Below are 16,346 nucleotides of genomic sequence, written 5' to 3'. Positions count from 1 at the left end.
AAGGAGAGCAAAATGCAGCACAGAGGGTGTCTGAGCAAGCCAGCAGAAGGCTCTTAGCCATCAAAAAGCAAGGAAGAAATTACCTCTAAGATCTACGGACAGGGGAAGAGTTCATGACCAAAAAAGAAATAGAAAGGATCACTGAAGATAAAATGGACAATTTAAAATTAAAAAGTTACTTCACAAACAAACACAATACAGTTAAAGTTAGAAGAGAAGTGTTAGATGTTAACTGGGAAAATAGGGGCTAAGTCACTTGCCCAGGGTCACATAGCAAATGAGGTCATATTTGAACCCAGGTCTTTCTAAGTGCAGGTCTAGTGCTCTATCCATGGAACCACTGAGATGCTCCTAGGACTGATAAAGAAGAATGTTGCCTACCTCGTGACAGAAATAGCTAGATTAATTACAGCATTAAAAAATATATTCTTGGACATGGCCAATGTCGGGACTTATTTGTTTGACTATGCTTCTATGACACAGGGGTTCTTTCTTTCTTTTTCTTTTCCTTTTCCTTCCTTCCAGTAGATGGGGGAGGTAGAATCAATATCTGATAACTGAGTTTGTAAAGAAATAAAAACAAAAGCTCTACTACACAGGAGTGTAAAAATAAACCAGGAATGGAAGTAGGAATTAGGAGAACTGGGTTCTAATTTGTAGCTCTGGCACCAGCTGTGTGGCCCCCTCAGTTCCTCATCTATAAAAATGGGAGTTCCGATGGGCTAGAATCAGTGATAAGAAATTCCAACAGAAAGGATACAGAAGGATTCCTACATGGGAAATTTACATTTTCCCGTATTTTTATATATTTATTTTGTTAAATCTTTCCCAATTACATTTTCTTCTGGTTCAGGTCACACTTGGGGGTGTCGTGGATACATTTGACATCTTAGGATGAGATGATGAGTTCTAGAGTCCTTTCCAGCTCTAACATCCCATATTATATGTTCTAAAGTTCCTTCTATTGCAGACATTCTATATTTTAGGTTTCAAGGTTATCTCTAACTCTGACTTGTTATAATTAATGGTCCTTCCTGCTCTGATATTCAGTACTGTATGGGCTCCTCTGGCTTTAATATTCTATGAACTATTAGAACCTACTGTATGCAAAGCGCTGTGTTCTACACTGGTGTGGAAAACACACCTGAGAGAAGACAAACATACTTGTTCTAACTTCATCTGTCAGCACTGACTACATCCTTTCAAGTCCCTGATAAAAGCCCCCAAATAAAAGGTAGAACACTTGAAGAGAAGCCGACCAGCATTTTGTAGGGGGGGGGGAAATGCATTTTCCTTGTTGTTCTTTGTAGAAAAGAGGGCTTTGTAAAGCTTAACCACAAAGATCACAGGAGAAGATCATAGTGGATTTTATGATCAAAGGCAGCCAATAATTCTGAACATCAGGCTATGAAAGGGAATATAAAAGAGCTCATAAAGATGAGAAAACAAAATCTGAAACCAAAACGATTTTAGGCTCATACAGGTGTTCACAAATCCAGCCTATAGGCTTGTGGAGGGTCAAAGAGCAAAGAAATCAAGTAGGAATCAGTTTAGAGAATTGGTGAAGCCTAGAGTATACGGGGTCAAGTCTAGTTCTGTAGGTATACTCTACCAAGGCTGGCGGGGGGCAACGAGTTTCTTTTACTCAAAAATCTTCTGGCCAGCTTTTTTTTTTTTAATCAATCAGAAGAATCCCTAGAAAAACCCAAATTTTCTAAGAATCCTCATTCTTTTCAGTTCTCCTTAAGGCACTTAGATATAAAGATGGATAAGCCCAGGCCAAAATTCCACTCATCTAAATACTTGGATTTGGTATACAATAAGAAATGCACATGTCCACGGCACAAGTAAGACACAGAACAGTTTCTATGCTACACTACACAAAAATTAATGACAACTTGGATCACTGGCAGAGTCAAAGTGAGGATCTGGGGTACCTAAAACTATAATAGGATTTCCCAAAGTAATTTAGCCATGGAAAATTTAGGGGCCTGAAATGTATTGAGAGAACTCACAAACGCTAATCTATGGATCCAAAGGAAATTTTATAGCTCCCATGAAAAGAGGAAACATGAGTCTACATTTAGACCCTAATTTCCTATATGTAAGTTTTTTTAATGCATACATGATTTATTTTGATATTTTAGGAAAAAATATTTGCTAACATTATCATTTTTTTCAAGTCAAGACATGGCTATCCATGTCTTCTTCAAACCTTCCTCTATACAGTTACCAAAATTACGTACTTAAAACACAAATTACATGCTTCAATATGCTACTCCTCTGTTCAAGAAGCTTTGATGATTCCCTCCTGCTTCTAGAATGAGACACACCCCTCTGTTTCACTTTTAAAGCCACCCACAAACTAGTTCTCACCTATCTCTCTGGGCTGGTTTCCCATTATTCCCTCTCACTCCACCTTAGAGCCAAACGGCCCACTTGGTGGTAGCCATAGGAAGCGGTCTCTCGTTGGTCCCCGTCTTTGCAGGGGGGCTGCCATATATTCCCTCCCAGGTCCACCTCTTAGGATCCCCAGTCTCCTTGAGGGTCAGCTTGAGGGCCACCTCCCAACAAAGACCTTTCCTGATCCTTCTTCCATCCAACCCGTTGGTGTCCTCCCCCTGGAAATTACTTTATGTACCTGCTTATATTGACGTATGTGTGTCCTCACGTTTCCCTCAGTAGACTGAAAGCTTCTTGAGGGCAAGGACTATCTCATGATTAGTTCTGCACACCCAGAACAATGCCTTGCACAGAAAAAGCCCTTCATCAATGGTTGTTGAATGGATGGCTAGTTTCGTGGGTTGCCACGGTCAGAGAATTCATTACCTAGTAGCTAGTCTCCTGGGAATGTCAAGAGATGTAGAGGAATCACTGCCCCCTCTGCAGCACACTGGGTGGACCTATGGAGGCTTTACCAGAGGTCCTGCATAAGAGTTGTACATTACTTGAAAGCATAAATGAGTTATGATCTTCGTTACTGGATAAGATACCCACGGGAAAAAGATCTCAGATCCACTGTCTTACCCAAAGTATCAAAGAAAGTATGGCAGGACAACAGTTTAGGTGAAAAAACGAGTGGAGGGAGGTTTTAGTGGGAATAAAAGATCCATCTGAATCAACAATGTGATATGGCAGCTGAAAAAGTTAATGAAGTCTCAGGCTGCAGTAACAAAATGGATACATGGCCCACTGCCCTGTACCCTGGTCATGCCCATTTCAGAAGACTGCACCACATTTTAGGAGAGTACTGACAAGCTGGATAGTGTCTAGAAGAGGGCAAGCACATTGGGGAAGGGGCTAGAAAAAATGCCACAGGAGGCTCAATTTGAAGGAAATTAAGATTATTAGCCTGAGAGGAAATGACTTAAGGGTAAACTTATCTGTCTTAGAACATCTAAATGAATGACTACCCTGTGAAAGACGGCGTACCTTTGTTTTGCCTAGCCTGGGAGGGCACAAGGAATGCGACCTACAGAACAGCAGATTTCAGCTTAAATGGAGAAAAGGCTGCCTTCTATTTACAACCATCCCCAAACCAAATGGATCATGATCAGAGGTACTGAGCTCCCCCTGCCGAGACTCTATGGCCACATGTGGGAAAAACCAGAGAGATTCTTGTTCGGGTGCTATTTCTGATTCTGATATTCTGTCATTCAGGAAAGCGTATACATATTGCATGAGAACAAGTTGGAAAACAGTTCCCCATTTTTCCTCTATCCTGCCCCATCAGGAACAGTCACTGTATTTCAAGAACTCCTGGAAGAATGGATCAGGGTGCTGTCTCAATGAGGATAGGTTCTCCAGGCCAGCTCCAGGGCCAGCCCCTGTAATCTAGGCTTGGAAGAAGGACCAGATACAAGGTATGTGCAAGAATTATAGTTACAAATGGCCCTCCAGGGCTATCTAGGTAGCAATCTTCCCTAATGAAATCATTAGAACATCCCCTTGGGAATATATTCACATTAAAGCATAAGGATCTGGGCTTTTATCCCTGGGGTGCTCCTTCTGTCCACACAGGCAACAGTGACATTTCCAGTTCTTTTACTTGGTTCTTGTATAATGCTAAGTCCTCTTACCATCTTGGTCCCTTCCTTATGAATGTTATCTAGCTTATGAATGTCTTTCCTATAATGTACTGCCCAGATAGAACCCAAGAACATCCAAAACCCAAATACTCATAGCAGCACTTCTGCTGTAGCAAAACACAGAAACCAAAGTGGGTGCCCACTGATTGGGAAATGGCTGAGCAAATTATGGCACATCATTGTAATGGAACAGCAGTGCACTGCAAGACTTGATGGATATAAGGAATACAGAGAAACCTGGAAAACTTGCTTCAGTTGATATAGAGTGAAATCAACAGAATCAGGTGGCTATACAAAATGACCACAATCATGTGAAGAAAAACAATGCTAAAAAATACCCCAACCTAGATTTATTGCCACTAACTGATCTTGGTTCTGAAGAAAAGATGGTGAAACACATTTCCCTCCTCTTGGGAAAGGCTAGAGATGACAGGAACTGGATGTTGCATGTGCTGTCAGATAGTTCTTTTACAAAATTGCTTTTCTTTGTTACTACAAAAGGTTCAAACCTTTTGAGTCAGGAGGGTTGCTGAACTGGAATTGTGTGTGTGTGCGTGCATGTACATGTGAATGTATACCACACAGCTTCTCTCTTGTTTTTAATACCAGTTATTCTCCTGTATATATGTATGAATATATACACGAACACATAATACATGTGTGTATATGTACACATGCTTGTATGTACATACACATAGAGAGGGAAATAACTGTGGCATAAAAAAAGAGAGAAGCAGTGAGACATGTCACTAGAGGGCCAGACTTCAGAATCAGGAAAAGCTGTCTGGATTCAAGTCTGGCCTTGACTGTGTGGAAATTTATTTTGATTTGGGGACCCTGCCTTTGGGCAGAGATTAAAAAGCCTTGGGCCCTCAGGGATTTTTTCTGTGTAAGAGAGGCTGGTGCCCTGCCCCCTCTGCTTCAGCTGAGCCAAAAAGTCTCATGGGCTTTACAGAATGCCAAGTCAGACGGCTGCGGGAAAAAGCTCCAGCTCCCTCCGCCCTGAGGGAATCTACCCCAGAGATACTGGGCTTATCCAGACCGGTCTCTGGCGTAGCCTGTGCAGAGGTCCCTGGGCGCACAGCAGGGGGCACTGGCCCCTGGAGCCCTGGGTGTGATATGCACAGGACACTCAAACGTTCCCTGGCCTCAGTGCTAGCGCAGACTAGCTTGGTGTGTGCGGGGGCACAGGGAGCCCAAGGTTTGAGGGGAGAGAAGGAACATATATACAGGGGAGAAAAACAGTGAAAGAGAGGCCGGAAGATTAAGAGAACAGAAGGAGGGCAGAGGTTGGAGAAAGAGAGGTTGGAGAAGACAGTAAGGGAGGACAGACAGAGAGGGGACGCTGGAGCACTAGGAGAACGTGAGGAAAGGTCTGTGAGAGAGAGACGCAGGGGCTCAGCGTGCCAGTACAGAGAGGAAAGTCAGATGGTATGGGGGGGTCGACAAAGTGAAAGGGGCTTGGAGTTAGAAGAAAGGAGCTGAGCAGTGAAAGGGAAGCTAGAGTGAAGGAGAAAAAGAGTGAAAGTTGGAGAAAGCTGGAGCATATCCTAAGGCGAGAGGCTGCAATGGCCCTTATTATATTAAAAGCAGACAGGTTGTGTAATTTGCATTTCTAAACCCTTATCGCTTACATTGATTTTTAGAAATAAATTCTACTTTGATTATTTAATTAAGAGGCTTCTTAATCTTTTGCTTATCAACTTGGGAGCAGAGCAAATGTGGAGAGATTTTTAAAAGGCCCTAACAGATTGGCTTTGGAAATTAAGAGCAGTCAGATAGCCAGCCAGTCAAAAGCCCCCAGATTAGGCCCCCTGTCAGATTAGTCCCTCCTAGTTAGTAAAAATATTTCCACAACTGCTTTGATCTATGATCAGCTGGGCTGGTCACTTGTGCTCTCGGGGACCCCAAACAGCTCTCTAAGACTCTGAGTTCCAGAGGAGTTGCTAGTCTGAATTAAGAGTTCCCCATAACGATGAAATTACAAGTTAGGACCCCCAAAACTGAAGACATATTTAAGATATATTTTTTTAAATTCCCAGAACTGAACACTGTAGAGGGAAGGGAGTAGAACCAGGAGAACAATATGTGCCAATAACACTGTAAAAATGAAAAACTCCAAAAGTGTGCTCAGTGGTCAGCCATGACTCTGGAGGGCAAATGAGGAAACATGCGACTCCTTCTCTTGGTAGAGGGGAAGGGACTAACAGACATAAGGAGACACACCTTTTTGAATGTGGCCAATGAGGGAATCTGTTTTGTATGACTATCCTTACTTGTTAAAAGAGTTGTTATTGTGAGAAGAAGAGAAAATAAAGGCTCATTGAAAAATAACAAACACTGAAGCCAAAACCGTGACTAGGAAAGAGGCTGGCAGCATTGTGAGTACCTTCACTGGGCACCAGACTTCTATTCATACAGTGTGTGACCACAGGGCTATGCCTGATATTAGAAGTGAGACACCCAGGGCTCCTGCTTCCCATAACAGACCCTGGGCTGCAGTCTCAGGCACCACATTTTATATTTTTAAATGCATTTTGTGTGTTTTGTATATTTTTTGGTCCTGATCTGTAATTCCCTCCATGTAGGGAACTCTTGATATGGAAACTCATACCCCACCCTACTATATTCCACTTATTAGATGATATCCTTTGGGGACCAGATGCTGTGTTGAAATAGAAAACAACAGTCACTGGGTCTTTTACTCACATGTTAGACAGACCATGACGACTCGGATAGACAAGTCTACCACCAATGCCCAACGCTCTGTCACCCGGCTGACGAAAAAGGGGATGATGATTTCTGCAGGGACATAGAACTGCAGGGCATACGTGAAAAAGATCCCAATGGAATAAAGCAGCTTGACAGACTGGTACAACCTACAGAAAGAAGCAAAATGACTTGGTTATCTTGGCAAGTTTCTTCAAACTAGTTTTGCCAATTAATTTTGTGACTTTGGAGAAGTCATTTAAACTTTTAGGCATAGATATTTTATTTATAGAATGAGGCAATTGAACTAGATGATTTCTAAGGTTCCTTCCAGTTCTAAATCTATGATACTATGAACCCAACTTGAATTCCTCAGAAACATCTACTGAGCAAGGCATAGTGGTGCACACCTGTAGTACATGCCACCTAAGGAGCTGAGGTAGAGGATCTCTTGAATTTGGGAGTTCTGTGCTGCAGAGTGGGTTGAGCTGATCTGTGTCTGCCCTAAATTCAGCATATTAATGATGGACCCTTGGGAACAGAGTGGGGAACTCCAGATTGCCTAAGGAGGGGTGAATCAACCCAGGATGGAAAATAGAATAGGGCAAAGCTCCCTTACCAATGACAATGGGACTGGACCCCTGAGTTGCCTCTGTACATCTAGCCTGGGCAAGACAGAAGGAGAAAGAGAGTGAGGGAAGTAGGAAGAAAAGAAGGGAGGATGATCACACAGCATCAAGAAGTAAAGAGAGCTCATGGCTCATAGGCTACATTAGAGCTGGCAAGAACCTGATATCATCTAGGCCAACCCATTCATATTACAGAGGCAACAAACATCAGGAAATTAACAAAGGGACTGGTGGAATGGAAGAAAAGGTCTTTTTCTCAAGTTAGTTGATAGCAGAAGCAGCTAATCACTTCAGTGCTTCAAGTCTGACCATCAGAAACAATAAGCAAATGAAACCAATACAAACAGGAGCTACCCTGGGTTATATGGCAACAGCATCTGACATGTAACACATTCTTTTTTCTTAATTTTTCCTGACCTCTACACTAAGAACAGAGCTCTTAAGGGTACAAATGTTGCTGATTAGTCAAACTAGAACTAAAGGTTACTTTGCTTCTCAGGGCAATCACCACGTGTGACCTCATTTTCTGCTAAAAGCTTCTCTCAACAATATAATCATATGCTCTTAAAACAGAACAGTTGTGAGGCTGAACTTTGGGTCTAGTATTAACACAATCTGCCTTTTTTGAAAGCCTTTCAGTGTTTTCTAACATTAACCAATATTTCACAAAAATTGAGCAAAGTGAGGCAGAAAGGGATCCAGTGATTTGCCGGCAATTTTTTAGCAAGATCCTCAGAATAGAAAGCTTCACTTTTCAAACCCAGCCTCCAGTCTGCTAGGCAGGGAAGTGAGAAACCAGATGAAAGCCATTAATTAAATTTTCTTTATACCCATTTTTTCCAGTTTCTGGAATGGTTTTGAGTAAGGAAAGCTGGATAACTCTCCAAGTTCAGCATCACTATCACCACTACTTTAATAACAAACAGCTTGTCTATTTTATGCTGTGTGTATCCTTTATAAAGGATTTACTAAAAGCCAATAACATAAATCACAAAGGACAAGAAGCCTTGGAGGGGTCTCAAAGCAAATCAACAAGAGTACCTTTATACATCTATTTATGGCTTATATAACACCTCATTTTAACCTCACAACAAATCTTTGAGGTAGGCAATTCAAGTATGATGCAGCCCCACTTGATAGAGGACATTGACAGTCAGTGAAGATGAGCTGTCCACAGTCACATGGCCAGTGACAGAACAGACTTCTGGTTTCCTCTACTGCTCCTTCTACTACACCAGAAGCTTAGCAGCTGACCCCCCACCTCCCCCATACCTAAGACTTCCTGGGAATTACTACATGCAGGCAAAGAATAAAGCCCAGCATGCTATCTCATTGCTAGGAAACTATCTGCCTATGCATGACTTAGCCCTCAACCACATCAACCTTTTGCCCTAACCTCTCCTAAAAACACTCAAAGCCACGGCCAATGGGTTTCTATTCTCCTTTATGATTTACACACCAGCAATTGGGCAGGTTGAGGGTGATGCTGCCTTGTATGGCTGCTCCAAACTGAAGGTAGCCCAGGCACCCCAGGCTGATGTAGAGAAGGGTAACAATGGCCATCCCCACATACAAGATGACTGGGAAATGCTGGGGCTCCTTCATTTTATTTTCCAGGGGCAGCACCTGAGGACAAGACAAAAAGAAATGTTAACACCAACAAAAAGAATGTTTGGATTCCCAATATTCCTGTTCACCAAGTGCACCTTGGGCCTTAAAAATAGGCTGGCTCCCAGTATGCTTTCTGTTCTCTGTGGAAAACAAGGAAAGCAATCATCTTCATGCCTATAGGACAGCAATGATCCATACGACTCCTCTATGGAAAATGAGGAGAGAAGTCCTCTTGATCTCTCTAGCACAGAAATCCTCTCTCTCTCTCTAACATCCTTTGCCTCAGTTATTAACTCACTAAGCTTAATTTAGATTTTTTTCCACCTAAGGATCAGATGATACTAGTTGAAGACAAGAAACTCCTTACCTAGTTCTTGTGGTTCAAAGTCACTGCTCTGTGTCCAGTAATATCCACAGAAGACAACAGGGAGCTCAGTGAGGATTACAATTTTCAACCTTAGGGCCAGTTCTTGATTCTATTTAGTGTGTGTGTGTGTGGGGGGGGGGAGGTAGGGGGACAGAAACCACAACGGAAACGTTCACATTGATGAGGCAGTGGGGGCCTAATGAAGCTTTTTAACAGGGAAGTCTAGCTTCCAGGTTCCTACTTGGATCCATTGGATCATGCTGCCTCCTTTGCTACAATGGACACTAAAGAGTCCTGCACTGAAGAGTCAGAAGATCTGGGCCAGAAGTTTTGCCCATCTACTACTGAGCTATATGATCTGAGTCGCTACTTCTCTGCACCTGAGTTGCCTCATTTGCCAAACAGGGATAAAAATACTTGCCCTACTCTCTTCTTCACTAAGGCCTACTCTGATGCTTCATCCCTGTGTGGAAAAGACCCTGGATGCTCAATGACTGTCAATGAAGCTTGAGCTCTGGGCAAATTCTACCAAGCTTGAAAGGCATTCAGTATAGCCTGGGGAAATACTGTGTGTCTGATTTCTAAAGACAAGAAACGTTAGTGATGGAAAAGGCATAAGAAGGCTGGCCATCAGCTGATGGTTTCTGTGTGGCCACAGCTGTCTCACTGTTGTTAGTAGTGGTGTTTGTCCTTTATTCTCTGAGAGAACCAGGACATCAGGAGGTGATGTCATGATTTGGAGTGAATTAACTGAAGTGAGGGAGGGCTGTGCAAAGTCACCAATCTCACTCTCTCCTCCAGAGCCATCTGGGTCCAGTAGCAAGATATATGTCAGGATGACTAGAGATGGCCCCGGATGCTTAAGGCAGCTGGGGTTAAGTGACTTGCCCAGGATCACGAAGCTAGTGAGTGTCTGAGGAGAGATTTGAACTCAGGTCCTCCCAACTTCAGGGCCAGTGCTCTATCCAATGTGCCACCTGGTTGCCCCCCAGCTGCCTCAAACTGATGAAATCACAGATGTCTTGAAACACCATCTCTTTCACAGGGTTATTCTAAAGGAAATACTTTGTAAAACTCCAAGTTGTATAAAAATATGAGTTCTTAACAACAAAAGAACAGAAGATGAGTTGACAGCTATAAATGAATGCAATCAGGAAGAGGAAACAATAAAGGGCAAGACTGCCCATTTTCACAAGCTGTCATCTATTAGATCTGGTTCAGCAAAGAAAATCAACTGAAAGCAATTAATCTCATTTTGAAGAGACTGTTTGATCTTATCAGAACACTCACTTTCCCTGAGTGCCTGAGGACATAAAAGTGAGCAGGGCTGTGCACTGGGTTTGGGTTCCTTCTTCAAAGTCTTCTTTTTGGGTATTAACCCTAGGCTTTTCAGCTTCCGTGCCTAGCAAACAAGGCTGCTAAAAGAAGGGTTCTTAACTTTTTCTGTGTCGTGAAACACTCTGGCAGTCTGGCAAGGCCTTCTCAGAAGAATGTTTTCAAATAACTGAAGGAAATGCTAAATTTCAGTTAGAGGTTAGTGAAAATAAAGATGTGATCATGCCAACCCCTTCCAAGCCAAGGTCATCATATCACTCCATCTTCTTTCACATCCTGTTGTTACAGGATAGGTCATCTGAAGGCAGGGATCCTACTTTCTTTATGTTCTCAGTGAACATATCACTATCAATCAGGACAAATGCTCTATTCTAATCAGCAGGACCCACTGAAGTTCATTAACTGCAAAGCCAAAAGGGTTTTTGTGGAAACGTTCTAGGGCATTCCACATAATGATAAGTTGAAGGAACTAAGCATGCTGAGCTTAGAAATGGGAAGACCAAAATGGGTAAATGATGATTTTCTTCAAATATCTGAAGATATGGAAGAAGGATTACATTTGTCCTGCTTGTTCCCCAAACGGAGAAATGATGACCAACATTGAGAAGTCATGATGCCAATCTTGGCTTAACATAAGGAAAACTTCTTAACAAGACTTGTCCAAGAGAGAAATGGGATATCCCTAGAAACAGTGAGTTCCCTATCAACCTCCTAATCAAGCATTCACTGGGAGACTTCAAGCAAGAAGTGGATAACCTTTTGTCAGGGATACACTAAAAGAAGTTACTCTTTGCTGGCAGTGCAGTAAATAGGACATAGGGCCTATAGTCAGGAAGACCAGAGTTCAAATTCAGCCTTAAGACACTTACTGGCTGTGTGACCCTGGGCAAATCATTTAGTTTAGTAACTTACTTATGTACAGTGCTTTAAAATTTACACTCCATGTCCAGATGATTCATTTTGATTGATCCCTATAACAACAGGTCTGTGAGTTAGGAAGAACAAGAATCATGATGCCCATTTTACAGTTGAAGAAATGGGCCCAGAGAAGTTAAGCACATTGCCCAAGATCACACAGCTAATAGTAAATGGTAGAATTGAGACAAACTCAGGTCTTCTGACTCTCAGTCTGGGATTCCCACTATTCTTCTTAGTCTCTTACCACTCTATTCATCAATATATCCACTGAATCCCTGGCTATCTATCTTGAAATACAATTCTCTAACTTCCAGCTTATTTTAATAAAAACAAATGAGATAATAAAACAACTATGCCCTCTACAAAAGCAGCAATTCTTTCCAGTGGAGAATTCTGCATCTTCTTACAAGGCACTACTTATGTGAAGCCAAAGAGCAGCAGCTCTCTCTCTTCCCAGGGGAAGACTATGGAAACGGTAGGACTGTAAGCCAGAAGGAAGCAGAGTTTATTTCCTTCCTTAGAGAAGCCTGTGGTATTATTTTTTTCCTCAGTGTTGATAGAGGAAATTTTGATACATATTAGAGATCAAGTAAATAGTAAAGAAGGTAAAACCTAAGTGTTACCAAATCAACATACATTTTCTCTTCAAAGATAGGAGACTTACTAGATTCAACACTAGAGACATGACAACTCAAGAACAGATCTGCCACAGATTATTTCCAACAGGGATAGTCTTCTTGTATTTTTCCATGCGTGATCTGACCTTTGGAACACTGAATTCCTCACCAGAAAAATGTCAAAGGTGCCAGGGAACATTCAACTTTAATCCCAATTCAATCCTTACCACTCCAATGCCTTCAAATGCAAATATGGCTGTACCAAAGAACAGGGGGTAGGTCTTCCAATTTGCTACCAAGGGCAGGTTTCTGGGGTCTGGGATTCCCTAAAAAAAAACAAACAAAAAAACCCCACAGATAAATATATGTCCTGTTATTATAAAACCAGTAACAACAACAAAAAAAAAAGGTCAGATTTTTTAGCAAACCTAGGATTTCTAAGAGAAGTAGGACATCAAAACATTTAAGTAAGCTCGAAGTTCAGATAAGACAGTCCCTGATCTCACAGAGTACATAGCTACTGCCCAGGGTTGTTGTGAAGATCAAATGAGATTTGTAAAGCTCTTAGCACCATGGCTAGCACAGAGTAAGAACTATATAAAGTTAGCTTTTATTGTTGTTGTTGTTGTTGTTGTTGTTACTAAGATTTGCATAAGTGAATGCAAAGTGAAATGACAAGAACCAGGAGAACAATTTATAGAATGATTTAAAAAATGTAAAGGAAAACAACTGTGAAAAAACAATAAGAACTCTGGTCAATGCAATAACCAATCCAGGAGACTGATGGTGAAGCATTCCTGCCACCTCTGGCAGGCAGATGATGGACTAGAGGTGCAGAATGAAATGTACATTTTCAGACATGGCCAATGTGTTGATTGGTCTTGCTTGACTATAATTATCTGTTACTATGTAGTGGTGGTGGCAAAAGCAATGAGTGGCAGTCAGTGGGTAGTGGAAGTGATATTTTAAAAAAAGAAAGAAAAGAAACTCAATTAAACATTTTAAAAATACATGAAAAATGCAGACAGGGACACAGACAAGCAAGACAATTTTGTTACTGTTATGTTAAATTTAATAATTTAACTTTAAAACAAAATTAAAAGTGAAAAATAAGCTTACTACAACAACCACCTAACTGGAAAGAACAACAATAAAAAACCCCAAATGAGTACTGAGTAACCATAATGACTGAGCCCCAGCCTGAAGAAGAGGAGAAACTGTACCTCCTTCCCTCCTTTGTAGGGTTGGGAGATGAGTGTCAAATATTACATGTTCTGTCAAATTTGGTCAACATGTTCATTAGTTTTGTTGACCTGCTTTAATTTCTCTTTCTTTTCTATGCATTGTTAAAAATGAACTTCACCTAAGCAGAGAAGGAGAGGAATATATTTAGAAATAAAGGTGATAGATGGGGGAGGAAGACATAGATAGTGGAGGAAAGACATTAAATGCACAGAGCTCCGACACAATTACCCCCAAAACAGCAATAAAACAATCCCTGGAGCTGCAAAACCCACAAAAAGATGGGTGGAGATTATTTTCCAGCCAAAGACAGATTAAAGGGGGCCGTGCTGGGCTGCTAGAAGGGTCCAACCCCATGATCGTGCCAACACAGACCCCAGGTACGCTGGGCCAGAGGAACTTACCCCTGAGCCTCTGAATCAGCTGCAGCACTGGCATCTTCTAGAACTAAGCTTACGGTCGTGTGAGAGGCCTGAAAGGCTGGTTGGAGGGGAAATACAGAGGTGTCTGTGGGACCCAAGGAGGAATTCGGCTATCCTACCCCAGCAGGGAACCAGGAAGAAATCCTGAGCATAGGTGGGGGAGGGGCAAAGGCTCATCAGAGCTAAGAAACAGAGCACATATAGTTGGGCTGGCTGGTTAATTAGTAAGTTTCCTTGAGTTTATCTTTGGACCAGAGAACAGGCCAGGCAAAAGAAAAACCTGCTCTCCCTCAAACCAAAACACCTGGGACCCTCTGAAGCTTGGCACAGCATAGCTTGGAAGTAGAGCCCCACTGTAAGAGGGAGTTAAAAATCAGTTAAAAGACAGCAAGATGAGCAAGCAAAGAAAGTTGAAAACTACTGAAAGTTTCTTTAGTGACAAGGAAGATCGAGGTGCACCCTCAGAATAGGATAATAACCTTGGGGTCCCTACATCCAAAGATTCTAAGAAAAATATGAATTGGTCTCAGGCCATGGAAGTGCTCAAAAGACACTTTGAAGAGAAAGTAGGAGAGATAGAAGGAAGATTTAGAGAGGTGGAGGAAAGAATGGAAAGAGAAATGAGAGCAATGCAAGAGAGTCATGAGAAAAAAGTCAACAGCTTGAAAAGCCAAATGGAAAAGGAGATACAAAAGCTCTCTGAAGAAAATTATTGCCTAAGAATTAGGATTGAATAAATGGAAGCTAGTGACTTTATGAGAAACCAAGACACAGTAAAGCAAATCTAAATGAATAAAAAAATAGAGGGCGATATGAAATATCTCCTTGGAAAAATAGCTGACCTGTAAAATAGATCCAGGAGAGATAATTTGAAAATCATTGGACTACCTGAAAACCATGACCAAAATAAGAGTTTAGACAGCATCTTCCAGGAGATTGTCTGCCCTGATATTCTAGAAGCAGAAGGTAAAATAGAAATTGAAAGAATCCACCAGAGCAGAGCGGGGGAGGGGACAGTCAGAAGTAAAAGACTTTTGAGGAGGAATAGGGTAAAAGAAGATAGAAAATAGAGTAAATATCATGGGAAGGGAATAAGATGGAGGGAAATGGTTATGATGATTGACTATAATGGCAAAATGTATGGTACCTACTTTGCTGGGCTATTGTAAAGAAAATTCTTTGGCAAGTTTAATGTACTATATAAAAGTTATGATGAACAGGATGCTATCAGAAAAACCTGGAAAGACCTACATGAACTGAAGCAGAGTGAAATGTATTGCACAAAATAACAACAATAATGTAAGATGATCTGCTGGGAAACATATGGTTATTTTCAGCAAGGCAATGATCCAATATAACTCTGAAGGACTTTTGAAAATTTCAATCCATCTAGACAGAAAGAACTGGTGGTATCTGTAAACAGCTTGAAACACTTTTTTTTTTTTTTTGACAATTCCTTAGTCTAAAGTTTTGTTTTTATCTGTTTTCTCTCACAACCTAGCTAATGTGGGGATGTTTTCCATGACTACTCATGTATAACTTATATTGAATTACTTGAGTTCTTGGGGGTGGAGGGTGGGAAGGGAGGGAGGAAGAGAAGTTGGAACACAAAGTTTTGTTTTGTTTTGCAGGGCAATGAGGGTTAGGTGACTTGCCCAGGGTCACACAGCTAGTAAGTGTCAAGTGTCTGAGGCCGGATTTGAACTCAGATACTCCTGAATCCAGGGCCGGTGCTTTACTACTGTGCCATCTAGCTGCCCCGAACACAAAGTTTTAAAAAAATTGATGTCAAAATTTGTTTTTACATGTATTTTGGAAAACAAAATTCTAAACATAAAACCAAAAAATCAAAAAGAAAAGCATCTGCACCACTGGAGAATATTTCTGTCCTCTGTCTTGGTCAGGCCACGTATAGAATACTTTCTGTTTTGGTGACTATGAATAAGTCACTTAATATTACTGTAACCCTTTCTTCTCTTCTGTGGAATGGTAGTAACAACAGCTACAACAATAAAAACAACATTTGTGGTACCTAACCTAGAAAGCTGTAGTGAGGTTGAAATGAGATAATTCTAATAAAGTGCTCTGTAAATCATAAAAAGCTAAAAAAAATAAAAATAAAATGTTATGGAAAGAATAAACTGACCAACGTAAGAGCTAGGAGGCCTAGACATTCAGGCCATACCTTTGTACTCTGTCTCTAGGAGGGAACAAGTCATCTAATGAGAGCAGAACAGAACAGATGAACAATCTGAGAGCTGCATTATTATCCATTAAAAATAAAAGAACCTGAAGATGGTCTCCGATGTGTTGTACAAATTCTCTATGTAGGATTTATGGAAGGACAGAGACAAGAACCTCACAGGACATAAAGCCACAGTTAAGATGCTCATGCATCATGGATCCAT

The 16,346-nt window shown here is 41.3% G+C and overlaps 1 protein-coding gene across 1 annotated transcript in view; it reads right to left on the bottom strand.

Moving 5' to 3' along the window:
- The window catches only part of LOC122742974 (proton-coupled amino acid transporter 1-like), a 65,474-nt gene that overhangs the window by 19,952 nt on the left and 29,176 nt on the right, over positions 1 to 16,346 (bottom strand). The window contains 3 exon segments of the mRNA XM_043987586.1: positions 6,798 to 6,967; positions 8,886 to 9,052; positions 12,502 to 12,600. Of these exon segments, the coding sequence (XP_043843521.1) occupies positions 6,798 to 6,967; positions 8,886 to 9,052; positions 12,502 to 12,600 (436 nt within the window).

This window comes from Dromiciops gliroides, chromosome 2 (assembly GCF_019393635.1).
Source record: "Dromiciops gliroides isolate mDroGli1 chromosome 2, mDroGli1.pri, whole genome shotgun sequence".
Classification (NCBI taxonomy): domain Eukaryota; kingdom Metazoa; phylum Chordata; class Mammalia; order Microbiotheria; family Microbiotheriidae; genus Dromiciops; species Dromiciops gliroides.
Note: the sequence above shows the minus strand (reverse complement) of the source record. Positions and strands in the feature narration are given on the sequence as shown.